General features: G+C 40.3%; 2 protein-coding genes across 2 annotated transcripts in view; one reads left to right on the forward strand and one right to left on the reverse strand.

Annotated features, from left to right (window-relative positions):
* The window catches only part of mpzl1l (myelin protein zero-like 1 like), a 17,559-nt gene extending 7,660 nt beyond the window's left edge, over positions 1 to 9,899 (forward strand). Inside the window, exons 5-6 of the mRNA XM_084400585.1 lie at positions 2,281 to 2,386; positions 8,093 to 9,899. Of these exons, the coding sequence (XP_084256711.1) occupies positions 2,281 to 2,386; positions 8,093 to 8,191 (205 nt within the window). The 3' untranslated portion in view covers positions 8,192 to 9,899. The remainder of the gene's footprint in view (positions 1 to 2,280; positions 2,387 to 8,092) is intronic.
* Positions 9,900 to 12,898: 2,999 nt separating this feature from the next.
* On the reverse strand, positions 12,899 to 25,825 carry klhl35 (kelch-like family member 35). The gene is made up of 8 exons (XM_084399674.1): positions 25,782 to 25,825; positions 22,683 to 23,034; positions 21,047 to 21,540; positions 17,810 to 17,994; positions 16,982 to 17,100; positions 16,659 to 16,847; positions 14,829 to 15,017; positions 12,899 to 13,388 (listed from the first exon to the last, which is right to left on the reverse strand). Exons 2-8 carry the CDS (start codon positions 23,031 to 23,033, stop codon positions 13,158 to 13,160), a joined length of 1,758 nt encoding a protein of 585 aa, XP_084255800.1. The 5' UTR covers position 23,034; positions 25,782 to 25,825; the 3' UTR covers positions 12,899 to 13,157.
* Between the last annotated feature and the right edge of the window lie 490 nt (positions 25,826 to 26,315).

Raw genomic sequence — 26,315 nt, forward strand, 5'->3', positions numbered from 1 at the left:
TCTGGGGTCGTAGGTCATATGGGTTAACCAGTTAACGGTGTGTGTGCATGGAGCATGACGTCAGGACTGAGAGATTTTGACACTAAACCAGATTCTAGTCAAACGGTGTGTGTCGGACTGGTGAACCGCTCCTCGAGTTTAACCCGCATCAGATGAACCTCACTAACCTCTCGACTCGTATTTCACACACACATCATTGCATAAAAAAAATGAAAATCATATGAGGACTGTAAAAATGTTTTGGTGAGGTAACATCAGTTAATGTTAAAAATGTAAAAAAAAAAAAAAAGGAAATCATTATTCTGTTGATATATAATATAATGAACCTCAGCTAACATGAACTAACAATAAACAGATGTAATTTTTTTACATTTTACTAATGTTGACAAAGATGAATAAGTACCGTAACAAATGTATTACTCATTGTCATTTAAAGTCCCCCTGTGGTGAAAATCCAGCTTTTAATGTTGTTTATGTGTCTATGTGGTGTTTTTAATCTGCTTTAAGACAAAGCATGTGTAAGTTCATAAGTGGACACCATTGCTGAGTATTTCCTCCTTAAAACTGCAGTGAACCAAAGACAGTCTCAAAAACACGCTTTGAAATCGCTGGTGTTTCTGACGTCACAAACTACCTTGTAACCAATCAGATCAATGTGTGCTCGTCAACCAGTGGATCTCTGAGTGAGTGGAGGCGGGGCTCATTTGCATATTCATAGAACCGCGCATACTAAATGAGGCAAGGGTGTCGAGTTACATTCAAGAGATTTTAAGGCATGAAGAAATTTTGTAAAAAAAAAAATGGTTAAATGTCATTTTAGTGATCAAAGATGAGTTTTAAGAGATAAAATGATTGACTACAAGTGGACTTTAATGCATTAACTGATGTTAACTAATGGGATTGTACTGTAAAGTGTTATGTGACATTATTAAACACATTTTCCTTCAATTTCTCTTTAATGTAAAAAAAAAATTAGTAGTATGTGGTGCTGTTTTGAATTTATAATGATTTAAATGGGCTAATTGTATTATTGTAATAAGGATCTAATGAGTCATTATGGAGATTTGTGTGGTTAAATGTGTTTAATTGATGTGAAAGTGATCACGATAGATACGTTTACATGCACTCAAATGAGGGACGGTTCAGTCGGACTGAAAAGCTTCATGTGAACATGATTCCGCTGGATCTCTGTGACATGAATGTGTAGATCTGAAATAATCCCATCAACAGGAAACAATGAAGCATTGAAATGCTTGAACTTGACTATCTGATTAAAAAATAGTCGCATATGTTTTCATTTGATTTACATCTTAAGAACGCATACGTTTATTTATGTCTTTCAAACTGGTCAGTGGAGGAGACTGATGTTTACTAAAAGATCTTTTGACTTATACATCAGCCTTTGTTTCAGATATGTCATCAAACAATTATCGCACAGCTCTCTGGAATACTTGCTTTTGATTGGTCAGTCGCGACTCGCGAGGTCGTAACATCGCCACCCTGTTGCGTCTCTGTTATATTTATTGACTGTATTGAAAATGATATCAGAGGACTTCAGCACTGTAATATGTTGCTGTGTTCGTCTTCTCGCCAGGACGCTGTACACTATGGTGGATTATTTGATAAAATAAAGGTAATGTTTCATCTCAGATCAATGTATCTTGTATTTATGTGGTTAAAAGCGTGTAATAACTGCTATTTGTTCAGTCGTCTCGACTAAAAGCCGCTTGCTTGCTACTGTGTTTATAGTGAGCTAATGAAATATTTCAACAGATATCAGTATTTTGTGTCCAATTATTGACTTATGTGTACTGATGATGTACATCCCTCAGTTTGATTTCTTATTATCCCTTACTTTACTCTGTGACATCATCGCATAATTGAAGTGCACGTGTAAACGAATACGAATCGGATTGCAGCATTTTAGGGTGCATGTAAACAGAACATTCTGAATCTAAAGTCGCATTCACCGGTTTAGATGGAAATGAGTGCATGTAAACATACCTAGTGTGAAACATTATGAAGCAGATTCACGGTAATAAACAGAAATAATGATGCAAACTTCATTACATATGACAAAAATCATGATTTGTGTGTGAAATACGAAACTCACGTGTCTGCGGTGTTGTGTGTGTGTGTGTGTCATTAACCCGTCTGCCGGTCATCCCTTTTCTGTGTGTGTGTGTTCGATCTGAGCTTTTGGTGTTTGTATCATATTGCTTGTCATCTGTCATCTCATTTGTGGCTTGCGTCCATCTCTCTGTGTGTGTATGTGTGTAGCTGCACCTCTTTAGAGAGTGTGAGCTCACAGAACACTCGGGTGGGGAAGAAGGCGGAGTCGAGTAACGACAACTCGCGCTGCTCCAGCCCCTCCGCACCCGTACAGGTACGACCCATTCACTGTGTGTGAGAGTGAGTGTGAGAGTGAGTGTGAGTGTGAGAGTGAGTGTGAGAGTGAGTGTGAGTGTGAGAGTGAGTGTGAGAGTGAGTGTGAGAGTGAGTGTGAGAGTGAGTGTGAGAGTGAGTGTGAGAGTGAGTGTGAGAGTGAGAGTGAGAGTGAGTGTGAGAGTGAGAGTGAGTGAGTGTGAGAGTGAGAGTGTGAGAGTGAGTGAGAGTGAGTGAGTGAGAGTGAGTGTGAGAGTGAGTGAGTGAGTGTGAGAGTGAGTGAGTGAGTGAGAGTGAGTGAGTGTGAGAGTGAGTGAGTGTGAGAGTGAGTGAGTGAGTGAGTGAGTGAGTGTGAGAGTGAGTGAGTGTGAGTGAGAGTGAGTGAGTGAGTGTGAGAGTGAGTGAGTGTGAGAGTGAGTGAGTGTGAGAGAGAGAGTGAGTGTGAGAGTGAGTGTGAGAGTGAGAGTGAGTGTGAGAGTGAGAGTGAGAGTGAGTGAGAGTGAGAGTGAGTGTGAGAGTGAGTGTGAGTGTGAGTGAGTGAGAGTGAGTGAGTGAGTGAGTGTGAGAGTGAGTGAGTGAGTGAGAGTGAGTGAGTGTGAGAGTGAGTGAGTGAGTGTGAGAGTGAGTGAGTGTGAGAGTGAGTGAGTGTGAGAGTGAGTGAGTGTGAGAGTGAGTGAGTGTGAGAGTGAGTGAGTGAGAGTGAGTGTGAGAGTGAGTGAGTGAGTGTGAGAGTGAGTGAGTGAGTGTGAGAGTGAGTGAGTGAGAGTGAGTGAGTGTGAGAGAGAGTGAGTGTGAGAGGGAGTGTGAGAGTGAGTGTGAGAGTGAGACTGAGTGTGAGACTGAGTGTGAGACTGAGTGTGAGACTGAGTGTGAGACTGAGTGTGAGACTGAGTGTGAGACTGAGTGTGAGACTGAGTGTGAGACTGAGTGTGAGAGTGAGTGTGAGTGAGTGTGAGAGTGAGACTGAGAGTGAGACTGAGTGTGAGACTGAGTGTGAGACTGAGTGTGAGACTGAGTGTGAGACTGAGTGTGAGACTGAGTGTGAGACTGAGTGTGAGAGTGAGTGTGAGAGTGAGTGTGAGTGAGTGTGAGAGTGAGAGTGAGTGTGAGTGTGAGTGTGAGAGTGAGTGTGAGAGTGAGTGTGAGAGTGAGTGTGAGAGTGAGTGTGAGAGTGAGTGTGAGAGTGAGTGTGTGAGTGAGTGTGAGAGTGAGAGTGTGAGAGTGAGTGAGAGTGAGTGAGAGTGAGTGAGAGTGAGTGAGTGAGTGTGAGAGTGAGTGAGTGTGAGAGTGAGTGAGTGTGAGAGAGAGTGAGTGTGAGAGAGAGTGAGTGTGAGAGAGAGTGAGTGTGAGAGAGAGTGAGTGTGAGAGTGAGTGTGAGAGTGAGTGTGAGACTGAGTGTGAGACTGAGTGTGAGACTGAGTGTGAGACTGAGTGTGAGACTGAGTGTGAGACTGAGTGTGAGAGTGAGACTGAGTGTGAGACTGAGTGTGAGACTGAGAGAGTGAGTGTGAGAGTGAGTGTGAGTGAGTGAGTGTGAGTGTGAGTGTGAGAGTGAGTGTGAGAGTGAGTGTGAGAGTGAGTGTGAGAGTGAGTGTGAGAGTGAGTGAGTGTGAGAGTGTGAGAGAGAGTGAGTGTGAGAGGGAGTGTGAGACTGAGTGTGAGACTGAGTGTGAGACTGAGTGTGAGACTGAGTGTGAGACTGAGTGTGAGACTGAGTGTGAGACTGAGTGTGAGACTGAGTGTGAGACTGAGTGTGAGACTGAGTGTGAGACTGAGTGTGAGAGTGAGACTGAGTGTGAGAGTGAGAGAGTGAGTGTGAGACTGAGTGTGAGACTGAGTGTGAGACTGAGAGAGTGAGTGAGTGTGAGAGTGAGTGTGAGTGAGTGTGAGAGTGAGTGTGAGAGTGAGTGTGAGTGTGAGTGTGAGAGTGAGTGTGAGTGTGAGAGTGAGTGTGAGAGTGAGTGTGAGAGTGAGTGTGAGAGAGAGTGAGTGTGAGAGGGAGTGTGAGACTGAGTGTGAGACTGAGTGTGAGACTGAGTGTGAGACTGAGTGTGAGAGAGAGTGTGAGAGAGAGTGAGTGTGAGAGTGAGAGTGAGTGAGTGAGTGAGTGAGTGAGTGAGTGAGTGAGTGAGTGAGTGAGTGAGTGTGAGAGTGAGTGAGTGAGTGTGAGAGTGAGTGAGAGAGAGTGAGTGTGAGAGTGAGTGAGTGAGAGTGAGTGAGTGTGAGAGTGAGTGAGAGTGAGTGTGAGAGTGAGTGTGAGAGTGAGTGTGAGAGTGAGTGTGAGAGTGAGTGTGAGAGTGAGTGTGAGAGTGAGTGTGAGAGTGAGTGTGAGAGTGAGTGTGAGAGTGAGTGTGAGGAGAGTGAGTGTGAGGAGAGTGAGTGTGAGAGTGAGAGTGTGAGAGTGAGTGAGTGTGAGAGTGAGAGTGTGAGAGTGAGTGAGTGTGAGAGTGAGTGAGTGAGTGAGAGTGAGTGAGTGAGAGTGAGTGAGTGTGAGAGAGTGTGAGAGTGAGTGAGTGTGAGAGTGAGTGAGTGTGAGTGAGAGTGAGTGAGTGTGAGAGTGAGTGAGTGTGAGAGAGAGTGTGAGAGTGAGTGTGAGAGTGAGTGTGAGTGAGTGTGAGTGAGTGAGTGAGTGAGTGAGTGAGTGAGTGTGAGAGTGAGTGAGAGTGAGTGAGTGTGAGAGTGAGTGAGTGTGAGAGTGAGTGAGTGAGTGAGTGTGAGAGTGAGTGAGTGAGTGAGTGAGTGTGAGAGTGAGTGAGTGAGTGTGAGAGAGACTGAGTGTGAGTGTGAGAGTGAGTGTGAGAGTGAGACTGAGTGTGAGACTGAGTGTGAGACTGAGTGTGAGACTGAGTGTGAGACTGAGTGTGAGACTGAGTGTGAGACTGAGTGTGAGACTGAGTGTGAGACTGAGTGTGAGACTGAGTGTGAGACTGAGTGTGAGAGTGACCCAGATAGCAAATAGTAATTGAAACGATGTTAAATCAACATCCCGCTGTCAACGATAAAGTAATTGAATCAACGTCGAACTCTGATGTTGATTCTTCATCATGTTGCACCCTCTATTATCATTGAAACAACGTTTAAACCATACCTAGAGATCAACAGAATTTCAATGGTATTTCGATTACAATGGATATTGAAACGATGTTGAAATCCCAGCATATCAACAAAACTTCAATGGTGTTTTAGTATACAGGTTTATTCTGAAGGTCTGTAATTTTAATATAATATTAAAAACATTATTAGGCTAGATAATCCTGCTTTATCGACAGCCAGGATGGGCTAGCAAAATATAGAAAATAGAAACTATACCTTTAGGCTATAACCTAGACTAGCACAAATGACACCCCACGCATTCTTTAAAAATTAAACAATCATTTTTATTGTATTATTTCTTTTTTTTTTTTTTTTAACGTGCTAACTCCTGCTGCGTCTGTCTTCCAGCTCCTCCCGCTCGGTCTGGGGCGTAGCGCAGCCACTTCTGTACAGCTTGAGCGAATTAAGGTGTTTGCCGTTGTAAGACGTTGAGTCAAGGCATCTGGAATACAAGTAAAAGTATGCTGTGATTTAGTCAATGATTTGTTCAATCAAGCTGTCGTCAAGGATTGGGAGCAGAACATGGCACGAACAAGTAGCCTACACATAGGAATAAATCTCACCGCAAAAACAGGCTAATAATAATAGGCTATGTCTTTAAAATTAACGAGGCATTTAATTGTTTCTATATGAAGTATGTGGGGCTAAGCCCCCCCTTGACGCCAGGCCTGGTTGTCAGGCGCTGTAATAACAGTGCGCGCATGGCGCGCGCGCTTCCCCGCGCTTAGAAAAGGTGCAGATCATCAAAAATCGTGATATCGCATAAGCACTAGTATAAACCGACTGTTATCATTTCTGAAAACAAACACAATGGAGTTACAAAACTGTATCGCACGCATATCGCAGCCCTGCTTGAGGATTATATTTTGGATTTGTATTACGACGAGATGGTCTAATCGGCATTTCCAGTTAACGTTACAACTCGAGACAGTTCTGCATTGAATAAAGTAAAGGTAACTTACATGTCTTCTGTGTAATTCTGGCCCGCCGCGGTCACTTCTGTGGGTAGCGCTAGATGGAGCAGTATGCTATTGGTTCCGTCGGTGTTCTCCGGCGGTCAGAACAGAAGAAATAGCGGTGCTGTGTTAATAGATTTCCCGACACTAGCAATGGGTACAGCAGACATGTATTTTGAGCTAGCTATCACAAAAATAGACGGGACTCGGAGGTTTTGCTAACTTTATAACCTAGAAGAGAACCGCGAAGTACTTTTGGCAGATTTTGACACATTGGTAAAACAAAACAAAAATGTCAGTGACAGCAACACTGCGTCGGTTACACTGACCATCATGTTAACGATCAACCTAACAGTATTTGATTTGGCACAATTCATTCATATCGAACATTAAGCAAGCTTACCTGTACGCTTGTGCCAAGGGTCCAGAAATGAGCTGTGTCCGGTGCAGTACGTTGGTGTTGATCTTCCGGTCAACCAAAAATCGATGGATTTTCAATCATATTTCCCGGTCAACTATATATCGATGCATTTTCAATCATATTTCCCGGTCAACTATATGCCGATGATTCTTCAACAACAGCGTCGTTCCCGGTCAACTATAAATCAATGACTTTTCAACACATTCAGCGATCGCCCGGTAAACCAAATATCAATGCTTAATCAATCATAAAGATAACTATAGATCAATGTTGTTCCAATATTGTTGCCATCAACATTAATAACATCAGGTTTTCATCGATATGGTAATGGTGATTCAACATTTATTTTGCATTGAAATTTCAATATCAACCATAATGATGATTCAGATGGAAAAACAATGTTTATTCAATGTTGGCTTGCTGTCTGGGGAGTGTGAGTGTGAGAGTGAGTGTGAGAGTGAGTGTGAGAGTGAGTGTGAGAGTGAGTGTGAGAGTGAGTGTGAGTGTGAGAGTGAGTGTGAGAGTGAGTGTGAGAGTGAGTGTGAGAGTGAGTGTGAGAGTGAGTGTGAGAGTGAGTGTCATCAGTGCTGATCCTGTGTTTATATGAATAGTCTCCTCTGCTCATGTATCTCGTGTGTGTGTGTGTGTGTGTCTGGATGTTCGGCTGGACGGTGATTAGATCTCGAGCTCGACCGATTATTCGCACAGACTGATATTTATTGGCCGATAGTTGAAGCGTTTCAGTTTGAAGCTGGACTTTTATTTTGACACATCCAAGCTCTCATTCATGTTAGTTGACAGTGCATTAACTAATATAAGTTTTGCTTTTAATAATGCATTAGTAAATGTTGCAATGATCATTTCCCAAATGTTTTCCATTCATAGGTCATGTTAACTAATGTAACCGTATTGTAAAGTGTTACAGCATTATTTGTATTAGCAGTAGTAATTCATTGTATAGTGCAACAGTAATATATTTATTTATTGATTTGTTTAATGTTTGTAATAAAAATATTTTGAACAAGAATAGTAAAATACATAATACACACAAAAAATATAATTCTAGATTTATTTTGTATTATTATTGTTGTTTCTGCTGCAGTGTTCTCATAATAAATGAGAAACAGGTTTTCCCTGTTCTTCTGTTCCCTGAAATCTCCCATAACCAGCAGCACATTGTTTCTGTATCATATTTCATCCTGAGTAACTGATGTTGTGTGTGTGATTGGTGTATCAGGGGCCGGTGATCTACGCTCAGCTCGATCACTCCGGCAGCAAGAACGCCTCGATCCACAAGATGGAGCCGGTGGTGTACGCCGACATCAGGAAGAACTAGAGCTGGGCTAATACTGGACTGATGATCGCTGCCAAGACTCGCTCTTCTGCCTGTGTGTGTGTGTGTGTGTGTGTGTGTGTGTGTGTGTGTGTGTGTGTGCGTGCGTGAGAGAGAGTTTAGCTATAGTTCTGAGGACCAAATGTCCCCTTAAGGATAGTAAAACTTGACATTCCCTACTTTGTGAGAATTTTCTGCTGGTCCTCACAAGGAGAAATTCGGGTTAGTGTGTGTGTGTGTGTGTGTGTGTGTGTGTGTGTGACGGGTAGGTTTAGGGATCGGGTTAGTGTAGTGGAACATAAAATACATGTTGGACAGTATAAAAACCGTTACGTCTATGGAGGTCCTCACAAGTATAGTTAAACAAACGTGTGTGTGTGTGTTCATGTCAACGCCTTCTGTGAGTTTCTACGGTTAGTAACAGCAGCGAGGATGTAGAGGCTGAATCTCACCACAAAACCAAACTTATCAGATGTTGCACAGAGAAAATGCAGTTCGGTGACATTCCTGTCCGCCAATCTCAGTACTGTACTACAGTATACATGGTTTACTTTATTATGTTACAATTACTGTCGTGCAATGTTTATTCAGTGCATTTAAATCAACTTAAACACTAACATAATGCAGAAATATTGCATTTTGCATAATGATTTATGAGAGGTTTGGGGGGAAATGTGCTTATGTTACATTTGACTATTCAATTATTCTTCATTTAAGTTGATGCTCAAGCTTCATTATGTTGTTTTGCACATTTCACCACAAAATCAATCAAAGAAATGATCATTTTCATAGAGTAAATGGAGCCTTTCTTTAGGAACATAGATTTTTTATTTTTAAATGCCATGATGTATAAATACTTAAATGGCCATTTAAGTTACATGTTTTGTAAATGTATTATTGATTTTAATTTTATTTATTTTCTTCATTTTTTTTTTGCATGCATCCATGTCACATTCCACCACTAAATCAAACGAACTTCATGTCATTTGTGTCGAGAAAACAGATTTTTTTTCATGACTGAATTACTTTAAAAATATTAGTTGTAGTAGTTTTATTTTTTTATAAACTATGGTATATTATTTTTGCAGTTTCTGATTTTCAATAATGTTTCCCAAAGATGGTTTGGTTGTGTGGTGTGATTGACAGCTGCGTTTGCATGTGACGGGATCATGACCAGGGAGCATGATGGGTAATTGTGTCTTAAACACTCCAGAAGCATGTGTGAGCTAGTTAGACTAATGTTCCTTCAGTGTTAGTGTAGTGTGTGTAAGCGCCTCAAACACTCCGCACTCATTCCACTTTTATGTCTTACAGTGTTTAAACTCGTCCCTGTGGACTTTTGCTGCGTCATAACTCCAGTGTTGTTTTTATTTGTGAAAGTTCTGACACTTCTGAACACTATTGAGCGGAACCAGGATCATTCCTGAAGTTTCTGACGCTGGAGTCGCTTTTGTTGGATGTTTTTGCATAGATGATTATTTTTTTTATTGGAGATCAACATTCCCTTCCTGTCGGCGCAGATCCTGCACTGTTTCTGTCTCTGACGACAGCACTAATGTGTCACATGATCACATGTTAACTGGAACACTGTGGATGAGAGTGCCTTCGTCTACTAACTCTTTCACACTTCCTGCTTTTATTGGCCTTTTGTATATGAAAACAGCTGTATCTGTTTAATTTTATACATGCATATATATATAAATATATCAAACTGAATGAAACGTCTGATTTGTGTGTTTGTGTACATGCGCACTGATGATGTCATCAGTAGCAAAATCACTCGCATCGAATTCAAAACATTTCTATGGACGTGTTGCATTTTTTACAAACTTGCCTAAAATGCAGATGATTTTGACAGCAAATTTTGCTTTAGTTTTAGTCTTAGTCTTTGGACCAAAATGCCTTTTAGTCATATTTGAGTTGTTTTTGTTTTAGCCGTCTAAATATCATAAGATTTTACTCAACAGTCTACAGAAACTCATGATATACTCCTGGAGAAAACATCTAATAACCTCTGGTGCTCTTCTGTCATTTTTGACAAAAAAAAAATAAAAAAATAATTTGAATGTCATTTTGGAAAAAATGCTTTTTTTTTTCTTTTTCTTTTTTCATCAAATTAAAGAAATAACATTATTTTCAATGATTTTTTATTTTTTTTATTTTTGGTCACTTTTGACCGCGACGCGGAGATCACCCGAGGGTTACCCTGGTAATATGAGTGATATTAATGTTTGTGCATGCGATACACACACAGATTGACCTGCTGTGACATATATAACATGTCTTTATTTATCTTACAATTAAATAAAACCACTTCTCATGAAGAAACAAGAACATGGTCGTCTTTTTATTTAATGATGCATTCTTTATTACAACTTGCATAAAACATTCTTCATTATTTCAAGCAGACTTATGTATTTGTATGAATTAAATATAGATTGAATGACTTTAATAGCTTTAATAAGGATAAGTCAAAAACACTGAGTGGTTTTCTCTTCTGATGTTTGATCGGGTTTATTAGGCTGCTGTCACTTTAAGAGCGAATGATCCAATACACTGATACACATCCGATAATCTTGTTTATATTTCTGCTTCATCATATTTCTGCAACGCGTTTTTTTGCGTTTTATGAGACATGTCCCAGGACATCATTCTGACGGGATCTCTTCCCAAATCCCTCCTTAACGTCTTCCTCTCGTTTTTATTCGTTGATGAATATTTCATAGATTTTCGTCGTAGTTTTTCTCATGCAAATTTTTGTCATTCAAAAATCAGATTTTATTCAGAAAAAAAAAAATATTGTTGGCACAAATTACGATGAAAATTATTCCTCGACGAAATTAACACTGATAAAATGTCTTCGTTTCAATGTTGTCAGCCATAAATACATTAATACATACATTAATACATACACAATACTACATTATATTCACGTTCCAACTTGAGAGGGCTTTGATGTCCATTTTCCGACTAAGAATCTCCCATTAGGAAACTCGTATTTACACCAGTTCTGAGCGCGTGAAGAGCACACATCCATCGTGTTTACACCAGGTAAAGTTTCTGCATCTCATTATAACCTCATTCTGAAGGTGCATCCTGTAAACGTGAGGCGTTTCTGGATCATTTGGATGTCAGTTTGGGAAAAACTCTTCATCTGAATTTGGATACAGCCGGAAATGTTCCTGCTCGGATGAAAGAATGTCTGTGACTTGAAAGGTTGAAAAGACCCTTCAGATCGGCAGGTTTGATCGTGTCTTTACACGGAATCTCTCGATTCTCCAGAGCTCTTAAAGAAACACGACACTCATGACACACATTCGCACGCGACGGATCAAACGCTGACCTTCAGCTCGAGTGTCTCAGTGAACAATGTTATCTAGAGTTAGTGGTTTAAAGACATTAAACACATTACAGCTGTTCGAATCTCCTTCTGAAGAATGATGTTAATCTGAGGCGCATTCTTCATGATTATGAAAACAGTGTTTACTCGCTTTCCTTTAAAAAGGAATCAGAATGTCAAGAATGTGTCATATCTAGTGTTTCTCTGGAAACTTCCATCATGGGTCTGTTCGCCTCTTTCATTTAAAGCAGGAACTGCAAAAAACAATAACAAAATTAACCAAGAAAATGTCAGCCTCTTTTAGCTCAAGCTGTAATTTAACAAAAATCTTATGTTCACGATTTTGTGATTTCAGTTATTTTATTCTATTTCATGTAATGCTTTAAAAAAAATCGTTTTAGTTTCGCATTCGTTTAAAAAGGAAGAATAATTCAGTGGAAGAATTTGGACTGTAATTATTATTATTATGTGGCACGTCGCATTTCTGCAATGGCAACATCGCTGTCGTCGTGCTCGCGACATTGTAACAACGTAGAATTGTAAGACGCGGCAGTAGCAGCAACTGGGAGATGCCGTTAGATATGTCTGCTAGATAGGCCTATAGATATCCCCCATTTAGCATTTTTATGTTTTGACGTTAATTTTTAATTAGTCAGATGTTAGATAATTATATACATTTTTAAATATTGTTTATCCTTATTATTACTTAATGGGGCTATCAGTAAATTAGCCTAATTATAATCAACACCTGCAAGTGTACACTTTGAAGAGTAAAAATGACAGAAGGTTACGTTAATTCAACTTTATTAAAACTAACTGCATATGGTAATCAAATTGCACTTCCAAAAGTCATACATTTGTGAAAAAAGAAAAAAAACTAAATAAATGAATATATTTGAAATGTAAAAGTCTGATTTTCGCGCTTCAGTGACGAGTACATGTGTCGTCCAGTGGCTGTCAAGACACCGCTGGCACAATGGCCCTGAACGCTGGTTTAATGTCAACATTGTGACAACGCTGTAACAACCTTCACCACACAACGTAGTTATAGCAACCTTTTGGCCATGTTGATAAAACGTTGTTAGAAGGTCGGGTATGTTGTGCCAACGTTCTGTGTTTGCTGGGTTATTATCACGCTTCATTCATTTCATCATGTCATAATTCCTGTATTTAAGAGATTACGACTTGAGAGATCATTGTCCTCGCAGAACTCTTTATCTCTTCAGTACTTTTATTTCCTTAGGCTATTTATAATTGTATTTTTCTATGTATGTGCATTTGTTTTTACATTTCTTCGTATATGTATTTATTTTTGTATTTATTATTTTGGCAGCTTTGGAATTCCACAGTAAAGACAGTAAAAACTCAAGCAACATAAAATGATACAAACTTTATTTAAACGCATATCACATTACAAACACAAAGCAATTTAAAAAGATCACAGTATAATTTGATTCAGATTCACATTGGGATTTCCAGCAGTGAGCGATACAGAGTTCATAACCAGATAATAATGCATATCAGATTACAGTTCATAACTCACATGACAACTAAACGAATATGTGCATTCCAGAGTTTTGTCTGAGGAGCGAGATCATGTCAGAACCTCTGAAGATGAATCTAGTTGGACTAGATGGCCGTTTTAGTTGGTGTGGAGTGTGTGTGTGTGTCAGTGGGTCCGACTCGCTGTAAGACGCTCACACACCCATGGTAACTCAGGCATCGGGTCAGTGGCTTCTCCTCGGTCAGTTTTCCACTCGCTGGATCAAACGCCCAGATCAGATCAACAGCAGAAGAAGACTCGTTCCGACCCCCGACAACATACACCTTCCCTTCACACGCCGTCAGTCCACAGCCCTCCTGAAACACACACACACACACACACAGGTCTGGTTCACTATCTTTGTGAGGACTCTCTATAGACGTAATGGTTTTTATACTGTACAAACTGTATATTTTGTCCCCTTACACTAACCTGACCCCTAGACCTACCCATCACACACACACACACACACACACACACACACACACACACACACACACACGCACACACACACAGACACACACACACTAACCCAAGAACATGTCTCAATGGCGACATGTAGCGCTGCTGTGCTTCGGGCGACCCGAGTTCAAGTCCGGCTCGTGGACCTTTACTGATCCCAAAAATCTAAAATCTAAACGGCATCTAAATCTAAAAATAACGCTAAAAATAAATCTTAAAAAGAACATCTTAAACTGGCTGGATCTACTAATGCAACGTAAAAATGCTTTTCGGAAGTCATTCCTACAGCTTGGTGGATTTTGTGTATCCATAAAACAAATGCATATTTTAGAAGAATGTTAATCAGCTTTCATGTCGCATGGTTTTGTAAGCATAGATGTTCCTGAATTAACAAAAACTCGCAATTAGTACAGAAAAATACTTTTTCACAGGCAAATTTCCATGCGCCCAATCATGTTTTCTCAACTTCACTTAGATATAAACCTATGTTTCAAACTTAGCATTTGTGAGTATAAGTATATACGTTTACTTCTTTCAAACTCCAGTCCGCCGTTACATTGGGGTACTTGCCTAAGCGTGAGAGAGTCATGACGTGTGTGTGTGTGTGTGTGTGTGTGTGTGTGTGTGAGAGAGAGTCATGACGTGTGTGTGTGTGTGTGTGTGTGTGTGTGTGAGAGAGAGTCATGACGTGTGTGTGTGTGTGTGTGTGTGTGTGTGTGTGTGTGTGTGAGAGAGAGAGTCATGACGTGTGTGTGTGTGTGTGTGTGTGTGAGAGAGTCATGACGTGTTTGTGTGTGTGTGTGTGTGAGAGAGAGTCATGACGTGTGTGTGTGTGTGTGTGTGTGTGTGTGTGTGTGTGTGTGTGAGAGTCATGACGTGAGTGTGTGTGTGTGTGTGTGTGTGTGTGTGAGAGAGTCATGACGTGTGTGTGTGTGTGTGTGTGTGTGTGTGTGTGAGAGAGAGTCATGACGTGTGTGTGTGTGTGTGTGTGTGTGTGTGTGTGTGTGTGTGTGTGAGAGAGAGTCATGACGTGTGTGTGTGTGTGTGTGTGTGTGTGTGTGTGTGTGTGTGTGTGTGTGTGTGTGTGAGAGAGAGTCATGACGTGTGTGTGTGTGTGTGTGTGTGTGTGTGTGTGAGAGAGTCATGACGTGAGTGTGTGTGAGAGAGAGTCATGACGTGTGTGTGTGTGTGTGTGTGTGTGTGTGTGTGTGTGTGTGAGTGAGAGAGTCATGACGTGTGTGTGTGTGTGTGTGTGTGTGTGTGAGAGAGTCATGACGTGTGTGTGTTTCTCTCACCACTCTGACGGGCAGCACCGCAGCAGAACTCCAGGTGTCTTTACTGGGCGAGTAGCAGAAGATCTGGTCCAGCAAGCCTCCGGTGACGTAGATGCAGCCGTTGAGTGTGACAGCGCTGATGGAGCGGTGAGAGAACGGGCAGTTCGACACAAACGACCATCGGTTCGTCACCGGGTCATAACACTGCACCTGGGACAGGAATTAATACTTCATACATGGGCTTTAAAACACACAAATGAACAAATCCAATTTGTGAAGAAAAAAAAACCCGGACAAAATTCAGCAATATTACTGATTCGGCTGCACTGAGAACAAAACTTGATTTGAATAATGACACAATTGAGCAGCTTATATCTGAATGGAACTTTACAGTTATTGAACTCAACTAAATCAATAAGAAATCAACAGGAATAATAAACAATATTTAATATCTAAATGGTTTAATCTTAATGTCGCAATGAAAAGTGCAGATCTTCCATATTGTGACTTTTATCCAAGTGTAACGGATTATCAAAAAAGAAAACAAATGTGGGGCAGGGCTTGGTTCTGTGCGTCAGTTGTTGATTGGCTGTTGAGATGTGGGTGTGGCTTTCAACAGTGTATGCAGATGAGCGTGAGCTTCATGGGGCGGAGCTTGACACTGGGTCCTGGTTTGGGTTAGCGATGCTGGTCTCACCTGGTTAGTGTTGGCGTGTTCGCTCACGTGTTTGTGTGTTAACTAGTCCCACCTGGTTAGTGTTGGCGTGTTAACTAGTCTCACCTGCCGTGTTAACTAGTCTAACCTGGTTAGTGTTTTGGCGTGTTCGCTCACGTGTTTGTGTGTTAACTAGTCTCACCTGGTTAGTGTTAACTAGTCTAACCTGGTTAGTGTTTTGGCGTGTTCGCTCACGTGTTGGCATGTTCGCTCACGTGTTGGCGTGTTCACTAGTCTCACCTGGTTAGTGTTGGCGTGTTCGCTCACGTGTTTGTGTGTTAACTAGTCTCACCTGGTTAGTGTTGGCGTGTTCACTAGTCTCACCTGGTTAGTGTTGGCGTGTTCGCACATGTGATGGCGTGTTCACTAGTCTCACCTGGTTAGTGTTGGCGTGTTCGCTCACGTGTTTGTGTGTTCACTAGTCTCACCTGGTTAGTGTTGGCGTGTTCGCACATGTGTTGGCGTGTTCACTAGTCTCACCTGGTTAGTGTTGGCGTGTTCGCACATGTGTTGGCGTGTTCACTAGTCTCACCTGGTTAGTGTTGGCGTGTTCGCTCACGTGTTTGTGTGTTCACTAGTCTCACCTGGTTAGTGTTGGCGTGTTCGCTCACGTGTTTGTGTGTTCACTAGTCTCACCTGGTTAGTGTTGGCGTGTTTGCACATGTGTTTGTGTGTTCACTAGTCTCACCTGGTTAGTGTTGGCGTGTTCGCACATGTGTTGGCGTGTTCACTAGTCTCACCTGGTTAGTGTTGGCGTGTTCACTAGTCTCACCTGGTTAGTGTTGGCGTGTTCGCACATGTGTTGGCGTGTTCACTAGTCTCACCTGGTTAGTGTTGGCGTGTTCGCTCACGTGTTTGTGTGTTCACTAGTCTCACCTGGTTAGTGTTGGCGTGTTCGCTCACGTGTTTGTGTGTTCACTAGTCTCACCTGGTTAGTGTTGGCGTGTTCGCACATGTGTTGGCGTGTTCACTAGTCTCACCTGGTTAGTGTTGGCGTGTTCGCTCACGTGTTTGTGTGTTCACTAGTCTCACCTGGTTAGTGCTGGCGTGTTCGCTCACGTGTTTGTGTGTTCACTAGTCTCACCTGGTTAGTGTTGGCGTGTTCGCACATGTGTTGGCGTGTTCACTAGTCTCACCTGGTTAGTGTTGGCGTGTTCGCTCACGGCTCCTCCGATGGCGTACAGTTTCCCGGCGCAGCTGCTCAGAGCGGCAGAACTCACGGGTATCAGCAGGTCAGAGACGCTCGTCCAGGTGTTCTCATGCGGACTGTAACACTCCACGCTGGACAGACGCTCACGACCGTTATAACCGCCGGCCACATACAGCTACACACACACACACACACACACATTAGCACATGAACCACAGAACACCTGCTGCTGTTGGGCAGCGAACGAGTCATATGAGTCAAATGAATCAGTTCGTTCGTTCTTGAGTTTGATGCTGAAACGAGCCTCACCTTCCCACACATGGACACCATCTTATGCCTCCATCTGCCTTTGTTCAGCCCGCGGACTCGGACCCACTGGTTGAGCTGCGTCATGTAGCGCCACACGTCAGCGCTGTTCAGCTGTCCGCCTGCACACACACGTCACACACAACACACACCTGTCAGCACAACCCCTTAGACATACAATACGCTCCTGAAGATTTTAAGTCAACATTTTACAACACGTTTGCATGTTCACATTTCTTCTTTATGGTCACATGCAAGTTAGATCAAATATTGAATCTTTTATTTTTGGTAAATGTTTAGTGATTAGTGTTCTTTTCAAAGTTTTATATACAGGACTGCACAACTTGGCCGAAAATTTATATTGCGATCATTTTGTCATTTATGGCGATACGACATTTAGTTTTATAAGTAAATCATATTCCTGCTGCTGCTCAAACATCCACACACAAAGCACACAGACTTTTTAAAAATAAAAGTTCCAAAAGTATTATAATGTATTCACAAACTCCCAGTTTGGAAACTGTATTGTATGGACAGAAAACAACAACTCTCAAAATGAAAAAAGAAAGTCATGCATGTTTGATGTTTGGAGTAAGCGAGTAAATGGAGCATGACAAGCGGGTGACAGTGTGATGTTTTGTCTGAATTAACAGATGGCCATGAGATCACAATCACACACATGTTCATCTCCTGATCCGATCCAGATAAGACTCTCTGGAATCACGTGTCAACACATTCCACGCTGATGCCGGAGCTGATAGAGTAACACTGAACACAGACACATGCTGACAGACATGATTCCATGAGAAGCGCTAGAGACATCTGTTATACCTGAGAGATAAATGTCGTTCTGAAGTTCACAGGCTGCAAACTCAGATTTGGAGTATCCGGGCAGAACGTTGGCCGAGAGCCATTCCCTGGACTCCATGTTCAGCTTCTCCATGAAGGACAGTCTGGAGAAACCGTGCTTATCACAGCCACCGATTACGAAGATCATCTCGGCCCAGCCACAGCTCCTGAAACACACAGGCATGCGGGTTTACATTCAGTGATGTTATTGATTTACAAAACCAGCAGAGACTGCATGTGCTTCAGCTTTGGTTTCCTGTGCTTCTGCTTTGAAACACTGTATAAAGTGCTGAATCGAATACTTGAGATCAAGAATTAGATACTTGTTATAAAATTAAAATTTCGATTTCTCTTATCGATTCCTTTGTGAGCATTTCAATATACCTTTAAACCATTCCAGCGTGAGACGACTTCTTTTTCACGTGTATCAGTATATTGGATCCGTGCAGCTCTTAAAGTGACAGTAGCCTAATATTCCTGCTCTATAATAACACTAATATTCCTGCTCTATAATAACACTAATATTCCTGCCGTCTCTATAATAACACTAATATTCCCGCTCTATAATAACACTAATATTCCTACTCTATAATAACTCTAATATTCCTGCTCTATAATAACACTAATATTCCTGCCGTCTCTATAATAACTCTAATATTCCAGCTCTATAATAACACTAATATTCCCGCTCTATAATAACACTAATATTCCCGCTCTATAATAACTCTAATATTCCTGCTGTCTCTATAATAACACTAATATTCCTGCTGTCTCTATAATAACTCTAATATTCCAGCTCTATAATAACACTAATATTCCCGCTCTATAATAACACTAATATTCCCGCTCTATAATAACACTAATATTCCCGCTCTATAATAACACTAATATTCCAGCTCTATAATAACACTAATATTCCTGCTGTCTCTATAATAACACTAATATTCCCGCTCTATAATAACACTAATATTCCCGCTCTATAATAACACTAATATTCCCGCTCTATAATAACACTAATATTCCTGCTCTATAATAACACTAATATTCCTGCTCTATAATAACACTAATATTCCTGCTCTATAATAACACTAATATTCCTGCTCTATAATAACACTAATATTCCTGCTCTATAATAACACTAATATTCCCGCTCTATAATAACACTAATATTCCTGCTCTATAATAACACTAATATTCCTACTCTATAATAACACTAATATTCCTGCTCTATAATAACACTAATATTCCTGCTATAATAACACTAATATTCCTGCCGTCTCTATAATAACACTAATATTCCCGCTCTATAATAACACTAATATTCCCGCTCTATAATAACACTAATATTCCCGCTCTATAATAACACTAATATTCCTACTCTATAATAACACTAATATTCCTGCTCTATAATAACACTAATATTCCTGCTATAATAACACTAATATTCCTGCCGTCTCTATAATAACACTAATATTCCCGCTCTATAATAACACTAATATTCCCGCTCTATAATAACACTAATATTCCCGCTCTATAATAACACTAATATTCCTACTCTATAATAACACTAATATTCCTGCTCTATAATAACACTAATATTCCTGCTATAATAACACTAATATTCCTGCCGTCTCTATAATAACACTAATATTCCCGCTCTATAATAACACTAATATTCCTACTCTATAATAACTCTAATATTCCTGCTCTATAATAACACTAATATTCCCGCTCTATAATAACACTAATATTCCCGCTCTATAATAACACTAATATTCCCGCTCTATAATAACACTAATATTCCAGCTCTATAATAACACTAATATTCCTGCTGTCTCTATAATAACACTAATATTCCCGCTCTATAATAACACTAATATTCCCGCTCTATAATAACACTAATATTCCCGCTCTATAATAACACTAATATTCCTGCTCTATAATAACACTAATATTCCCGCTCTATAATAACACTAATATTCCTGCTCTATAATAACACTAATATTCCCGCTCTATAATAACACTAATATTCCTACTCTATAATAACTCTAATATTCCTGCTCTATAATAACACTAATATTCCCGCTCTATAATAACACTAATATTCCCGCTCTATAATAACACTAATATTCCCGCTCTATAATAACACTAATATTCCAGCTCTATAATAACACTAATATTCCTGCTGTCTCTATAATAACACTAATATTCCCGCTCTATAATAACACTAATATTCCCGCTCTATAATAACACTAATATTCCCGCTCTATAATAACACTAATATTCCCGCTCTATAATAACACTAATATTCCTGCTCTATAATAACACTAATATTCCCGCTCTATAATAACACTAATATTCCCGCTATAATAACACTAATATTCCTGCTCTATAATAACACTAATATTCCCGCTCTATAATAACACTAATATTCCTGCCGTCTCTATAATAACACTAATATTCCCGCTCTATAATAACACTAATATTCCCGCTCTATAATAACACTAATATTCCCGCTCTATAATAACACTAATATTCCTGCCGTCTCTATAATAACACTAATATTCCTACTCTATAATAACACTAATATTCCTGCTCTATAATAACACTAATATTCCCGCTCTATAATAACACTAATATTCCTGCCGTCTCTATAATAACACTAATATTCCTACTCTATAATAACACTAATATTCCTGCCGTCTCTATAATAACACTAATATTCCTGCCGTCTCTATAATAACACTAATCAAACAACAAAAGACAAAGAGAAAATCCACTCGTTCTTCACTGAATAACTTTTGTAACTATATTTGTAATGTACATATTTTAGATTTGATTTCAGTGTCTGCACCCAAATTCCTAAAAATCTTAAAACACTGTTTATTTCAGTCGTATCTGTGTTCAGTTATGTGTATTTGTTAGGATTGCTACTTTTTTTATTTGTTCTTTTTTAATCACTGAGTGTTTGCTTGTCTTTAATAATGCTTGAAATGTATTTAAGTTCGGCTAGTTGTTCTTCTATGGTGTTTTTAGACCACAGGCAAACGCTCCTCGAGTAAGAGTTCTTTAGCCTGTTTGTGTTCATGATATTCAGATATGATTTCACGAGTTCCTTTGCCCATATAATCTTTAAGCTAATAAGGTTAAGCGTAATTGTCTCGCTGTCCGCAGTGGAGGGTTAAAAGCGATCCAGCCGATAAAGCGATCTGGACTCACCGGCGGGGTCTGGTTCGCTCCGACTGCACCTCCCGCCCGTACACCCGGTACACGCGCGCCTCCTGAAGCAGCGGCCGGATCTCCGGGGACTCCAGCACCAGCTCGTCCGCCTCCAGCGTGCCGGCGAAGAACCCGGGATCCAGGAGCGGCAGACGCAGCGTCCCCAACAGCTCCCGGAGCGCTCCGGTCCTCTGGTCCGGTCGGTGGTGGACCCATCGGAGCGCGGCCGTCACCAGAACCTCCTCGCTCACCAGCATCCGTTCGCATCCCAGCAGCTCCAGCACCCGCTCCTGGCCCAGATCCAGGAACTCCTCGTGTTGGAGCACCTGCTGGAAGTCCCGGTACAGGAGCGACTGGCACTGATCCTGCAGCGGCTTCAGGGAGTACGAGCCGGCGAAGTCCATGAGCCCGAGGCAGTTCGAGTGGCAGACGCGCTCCTGGAGGAACTGCACGCAGGCTCGGGAAAGCTGGGATACTTGCAGCCGGTCGGCGGCCTGGAAGTAGGGGTGTAACAATAGTCAAGTCAAACATTCATATATATATCGCTTTAGGAAATTAAAGTAACAGAGATAGTTTTGGCTTCACAGCAGAGGTGTAAAGTCCATGTTCAGAAAGTAAAAGTCCTCCTCAGTATTTTGTTCCAATCACCTGGATTTGCTCATTAGCACAGTTTTTCAGACAGAACTAATTAGTGAAATCTGCTGGTTGAGTTCATGGGTGGAACGAGCATATGGCAGGACTTTTACTTTCTGACCCCGGGACTTTACACCTAGAATAAAGTTATTGTCCAGCTGAAGTTAGTTTGATTGATTCGCTTCCGTTGCGAAGATCATTAGTTATTAACTTAGGGGCCGCTAACACACACCGCTCTCACAGAGAACACTTCATGCGATCCGGCCGCTCATTCGCACATTAACAGTGTTTGAGCTCGAGAACACAAACCTTGAAAGGTTCCAAGGTGCAAGCGTTGAAAAATTTGAAAAACATTATTATCTCCATGTAAACTTCAAAATCGTGAATCTGTGAAAACGCTGACGCACATGCCGTGTACAGTTCAGAGGCATGCGCTAGAGCCGTTTCAATTAACGTTACAAAGATTAACAAACGTTCATGTTAAATATTATTGAGTTCATAAAAATGTAACTGGTGGTGTAAACTTGGCACATAATATCTATCTAAATATCGATAAATCAATCGATATAGCCCTGAATCGAATCGTAATCGCATCGCAGAATTTTTTGAGGTGTCGGCTAATATCGTATCGCTGGCTGAGAGCATCAATATCGTATCGTATCGTGATGAACTGTCCAATTTACAAATACAAGAGTCTCTCTCTCTCTCTCTCTCTCTCTCTCTCTCTCTCATCGGGTGTGTGTGCACAGATAAGTGCACGTGAGTCATGATTTTCACCTCTTCTTCCATGTTTGAAATTGTTTGAATGTGTAAATTGGCAAGATAAAACACGTCTAAATTAAAAACTTTCACTCTATGATTGTTAAATTTAGCAGTTAATCCGCGTGCCGAACCGTGGGGGAGCTGATCCGTACGGATCACGATCAACTGCGATCCGTTGCACCCCTACTAGCTGAGAGAATCGATATCATATCGTGATGAGCTGTCCGATTTACACCCCTACCTGGAAGACGCTCTCCACGTTCTCCTCATCCAGCGTCAGCCGGCCCTCGTACATGAAGTCCAGCAGCTGATCCATGGCCTTCCCGGAGATTCCCGTGAGCGTGACCACGGCCTGCCGGCTCTCCCGGAAGCCGCTGCTGAACATCGAGCAGAAGAACTCGCTGCTAGCGCACAGGGATGCGCGGTGACACGGGAACTCACATCCGTCCACCTGCAGAACCACGTCTGTGAAGGTGCCGCTCCGTCTGTATCCGTTCAGGACCTGCAGGATGTGCTCGGCGTGACACGAGCCCGAGCAGAAGCCGACCTTTGACCTGCCGTCAATCAGCTCGCCGTTGCTGCCGAAGCCCATTCTGAGGAACCAACAGTTGGTAACAATGTGAAAGCCGACAACCGATAATTCTTTATATTTGAAAGCCGATAACCGATAATTCTTTGTATTTGAAAGCGGATAACCGATAATTCTTTGTATTTGAAAGCCGATAACCGATAATTCTTGATATTTGAAAGCGGATAACCGATAATTCTTTGTATTTGAAAGCCGATAAACGATAATTCTTTGTATTTGAAAGCCGACAATCGATAATTCTTTGTATTTGAAAGCGGATAACCGATAATTCTTGATATTTGAAAGCCGATAACCGATAATTCTTTGTATTTGAAAGCCGACAATCGATAATTCTTTGTATTTGAAAGCGGATAACCGATAATTCTTGATATTTGAAAGCCGATAACCGATAATTCTTTGTATTTGAAAGCCGACAACCGATAATTCTTTGTATTTGAAAGCCGATAACCGATAATTCTTTGTATTTGAAAGCCGATAACCGATAATTCTTTGTATTTGAAAGCCGACAATCGATAATTCTTTGTATTTGAAAGCGGATAACCGATAATTCTTGATATTTGAAAGCCGATAACCGATAATTCTTTGTATTTGAAAGCCGACAATCGATAATTCTTTGTATTTGAAAGCGGATAACCGATAATTCTTGATATTTGAAAGCCGATAACCGATAATTCTTTGTATTTGAAAGCCGACAACCGATAATTCTTTGTATTTGAAAGCCGATAACCGATAATTCTTTGTATTTGAAAGCCGACAACCGATAATTCTTTGTATTTGAAAGCCGACAACCGATAATTCTTTGTATTTGAAAGCCGACAACCGATAATTCTTTGTATTTGAAAGCCGACAACCGATAATTCTTTGTATTTGAAAGCCGACAACCGATAATTCTTTATATGTGAAAGCCGACAACCGATAATTCTTGATATTTGAAAGCCGACAACCGATAATTCTTTGTATTTGAAAGCGGATAACCGATAATTCTTGATATTTGAAAGCGGATAACCGATAATTCTTTGTATTTGAAAGCGGATAACCGATAATTCTTTGTATTTGAAAGCGGATAACCGATAATTCTTTATATGTGAAAGCCGACAACCGATAATTCTTTGTATTTGAAAGCGGATAACCGATAATTCTTGATATTTGAAAGCGGATAACCGATAATTCTTTGTATTTGAAAGCCGATAACCGATAATTCTTTGTATTTGAAAGCCGACAACCGATAATTCTTTATATTTGAAAGCCGACAACCGATAATTCTTTATATTTGAAAGCCGACAACCGATAATTCTTTGTATTTGAAAGCCGACAACCGATAATTCTTTATATGTGAAAGCCGATAACCGATAATTCTTGATATTTGAAAGCCGACAACCGATAATTCTTTGTATTTGAAAGCCGACAACCGATAATTCTTTATATGTGAAAGCCGACAACCGATAATTCTTTATATTTGAAAGCCGATAACCGATATATTGGCTGATAAATCTAAATCCAACATTTTGATATAATTTTTGAGAGCCTGATTACAAAAGCAAAAGTGTCATCATTAAAAGCCACGTCTCAATCACACAATTATGACGTTCTCATTATAATTTTCTGTAGCCGATATGACAGACTTGCGCTGCACATTCCCATCATATTTCAAGCAATTCGTAACCATCATGCACAGTGCGCATCAGAAGAGTCTCAGCTGAAGGAAATTATACATTATTTATCAGTTTTAATATATCGGCCACATTTTCTTATCAGCTCGATAACGATAACATTAAAAATGAACATATTTCGGCCGATACTGATATGGTGGCTGATATATATCGTACTAGTCTTTACATTTGATTAGAGTTTTAGTCAATGATTTCCCTCCTCAGTGTTTCTGGCTTTATATTTCACAGATATCTAAACATTCTTAAATCAAGATACATTTACTGTGTATAAAAATGATTCTGTAAACACTACAGGAAAAAATTCTGTTGTTATGTTTAGTAACTGCCATTTTGTGACATCTGGAGATTTCTGCTCAGAAGTAAAGCGTACACTTTAAAAGCGTGGTTTAATTCAGTGTTATATTGAGTTAAAAGTATTGCAAAGGAAACTTTAACTAAGTAGAAATGAATCCAAGTTAAAGTTACTGTTTTCTGTGTTAATTTGACTTAACTTAGTTTGGTAGAGTTTACTTAATTCCATAGCGAGATTGCTAAAGAAAATCTGCTTGCAAAAGAAAAATGAAATAAATTTGACATTGTTATTTTTTCAGTGTGTAGAAACAAATTGAGTGAAAAAATATGAAAAAATATGATCAAAATGACGTGAGTTTATGCATATATATATATATAATATATCTGTCAGCGGGGTCAGAAAAATAAACTTCATTCAAAGGGAAAACAATTATTTATTTTTCTGACTGACTAGATGTTGTTTTTAATACACTTAATAAATAAATAATTGAAATAAAAATAAGTTTACAGGCTTTTCTCCAGTTTCAGTTAATGCTTATTTTATTCCAATAACAAATACGTTTTAACGAACTATAAAAACCCTATGTAGTTGACATACTAAGTTTAATGAGCTCATATTAATTACAAGAAAGAAATGATGGGACAGGAATTAAAAACATGGAAGATTAAAAATGATGAAACAAAATACCATCTTTTAAAAAGTCACATTATCGGATCAGCCAAACACAGTTAATCCACTCGTTTACAAGACAGACATTAGATTAGAAGAGTTATCTCTACGCGAGCTCACCTGTGTGTGTGTGTGTGTGTGAATCTGCAGACTCTTCAGTCAGTGACCGCAGACTCACCTGTGACGGCTTTATACCTGTGTGGGCGGAGCTTCAGCAGCTCATCTGCATAAGGGGAACTCGTTTCCTGTTCTCTTTAAATCAACTTCCCTTCCCTGTTCTGTAGAATTACTTCTTCCCTGTAAACAAGCGCTGACCTCTGACCTGTCCGGCACAGTCGTGCTTCAGCTTTAGATAATAACTACACAAGTGGAGAATGTTGCAGCTATATCATATATCATGTTTGAGGTTATTGTCCATCATTCTTGTGTGCGTATATGAGCAGATCTTTATCTTCGTGTAGTTTCACTATCAGATCAGGTTGGTTGAGATTTCATCAGTAAACACACACACACACACACACACACACAGAAGCTCAAAGCCTTCCTAAAGCAGTGTGTGTTCTGATAATAAGGAAAATCATTCTCTTTATTTTAAACCAGTTTTCTTGTCATTGAAACCAGTTTCTGAAGGATTTCCTCTGAACATCTGAAGCG

The sequence above is a fragment of the Rutilus rutilus genome, assembly GCF_951802725.1.
Source record: "Rutilus rutilus genome assembly, chromosome: 25".
Taxonomy (NCBI): Eukaryota; Metazoa; Chordata; class Actinopteri; order Cypriniformes; family Leuciscidae; genus Rutilus; species Rutilus rutilus.

Coding starts and splice junctions, on each gene's coding strand:
- klhl35 (XM_084399674.1), bottom strand. CDS start 23,033: ATGGGCTTCGGCAGCAACGGCGAGCTGATTGACGGCAGGTCAAAGGTC. Junction 17,101..17,809: donor GAACGACATTTATCTCTCAG/GTATAACAGATG, acceptor GTGTGTGTGCAG/GCGGACAGCTGAACAGCGCT. Junction 15,018..16,658: donor AACACGCCAACACTAACCAG/GTGAGACTAGTG, acceptor TTCCTGTCCCAG/GTGCAGTGTTATGACCCGGT.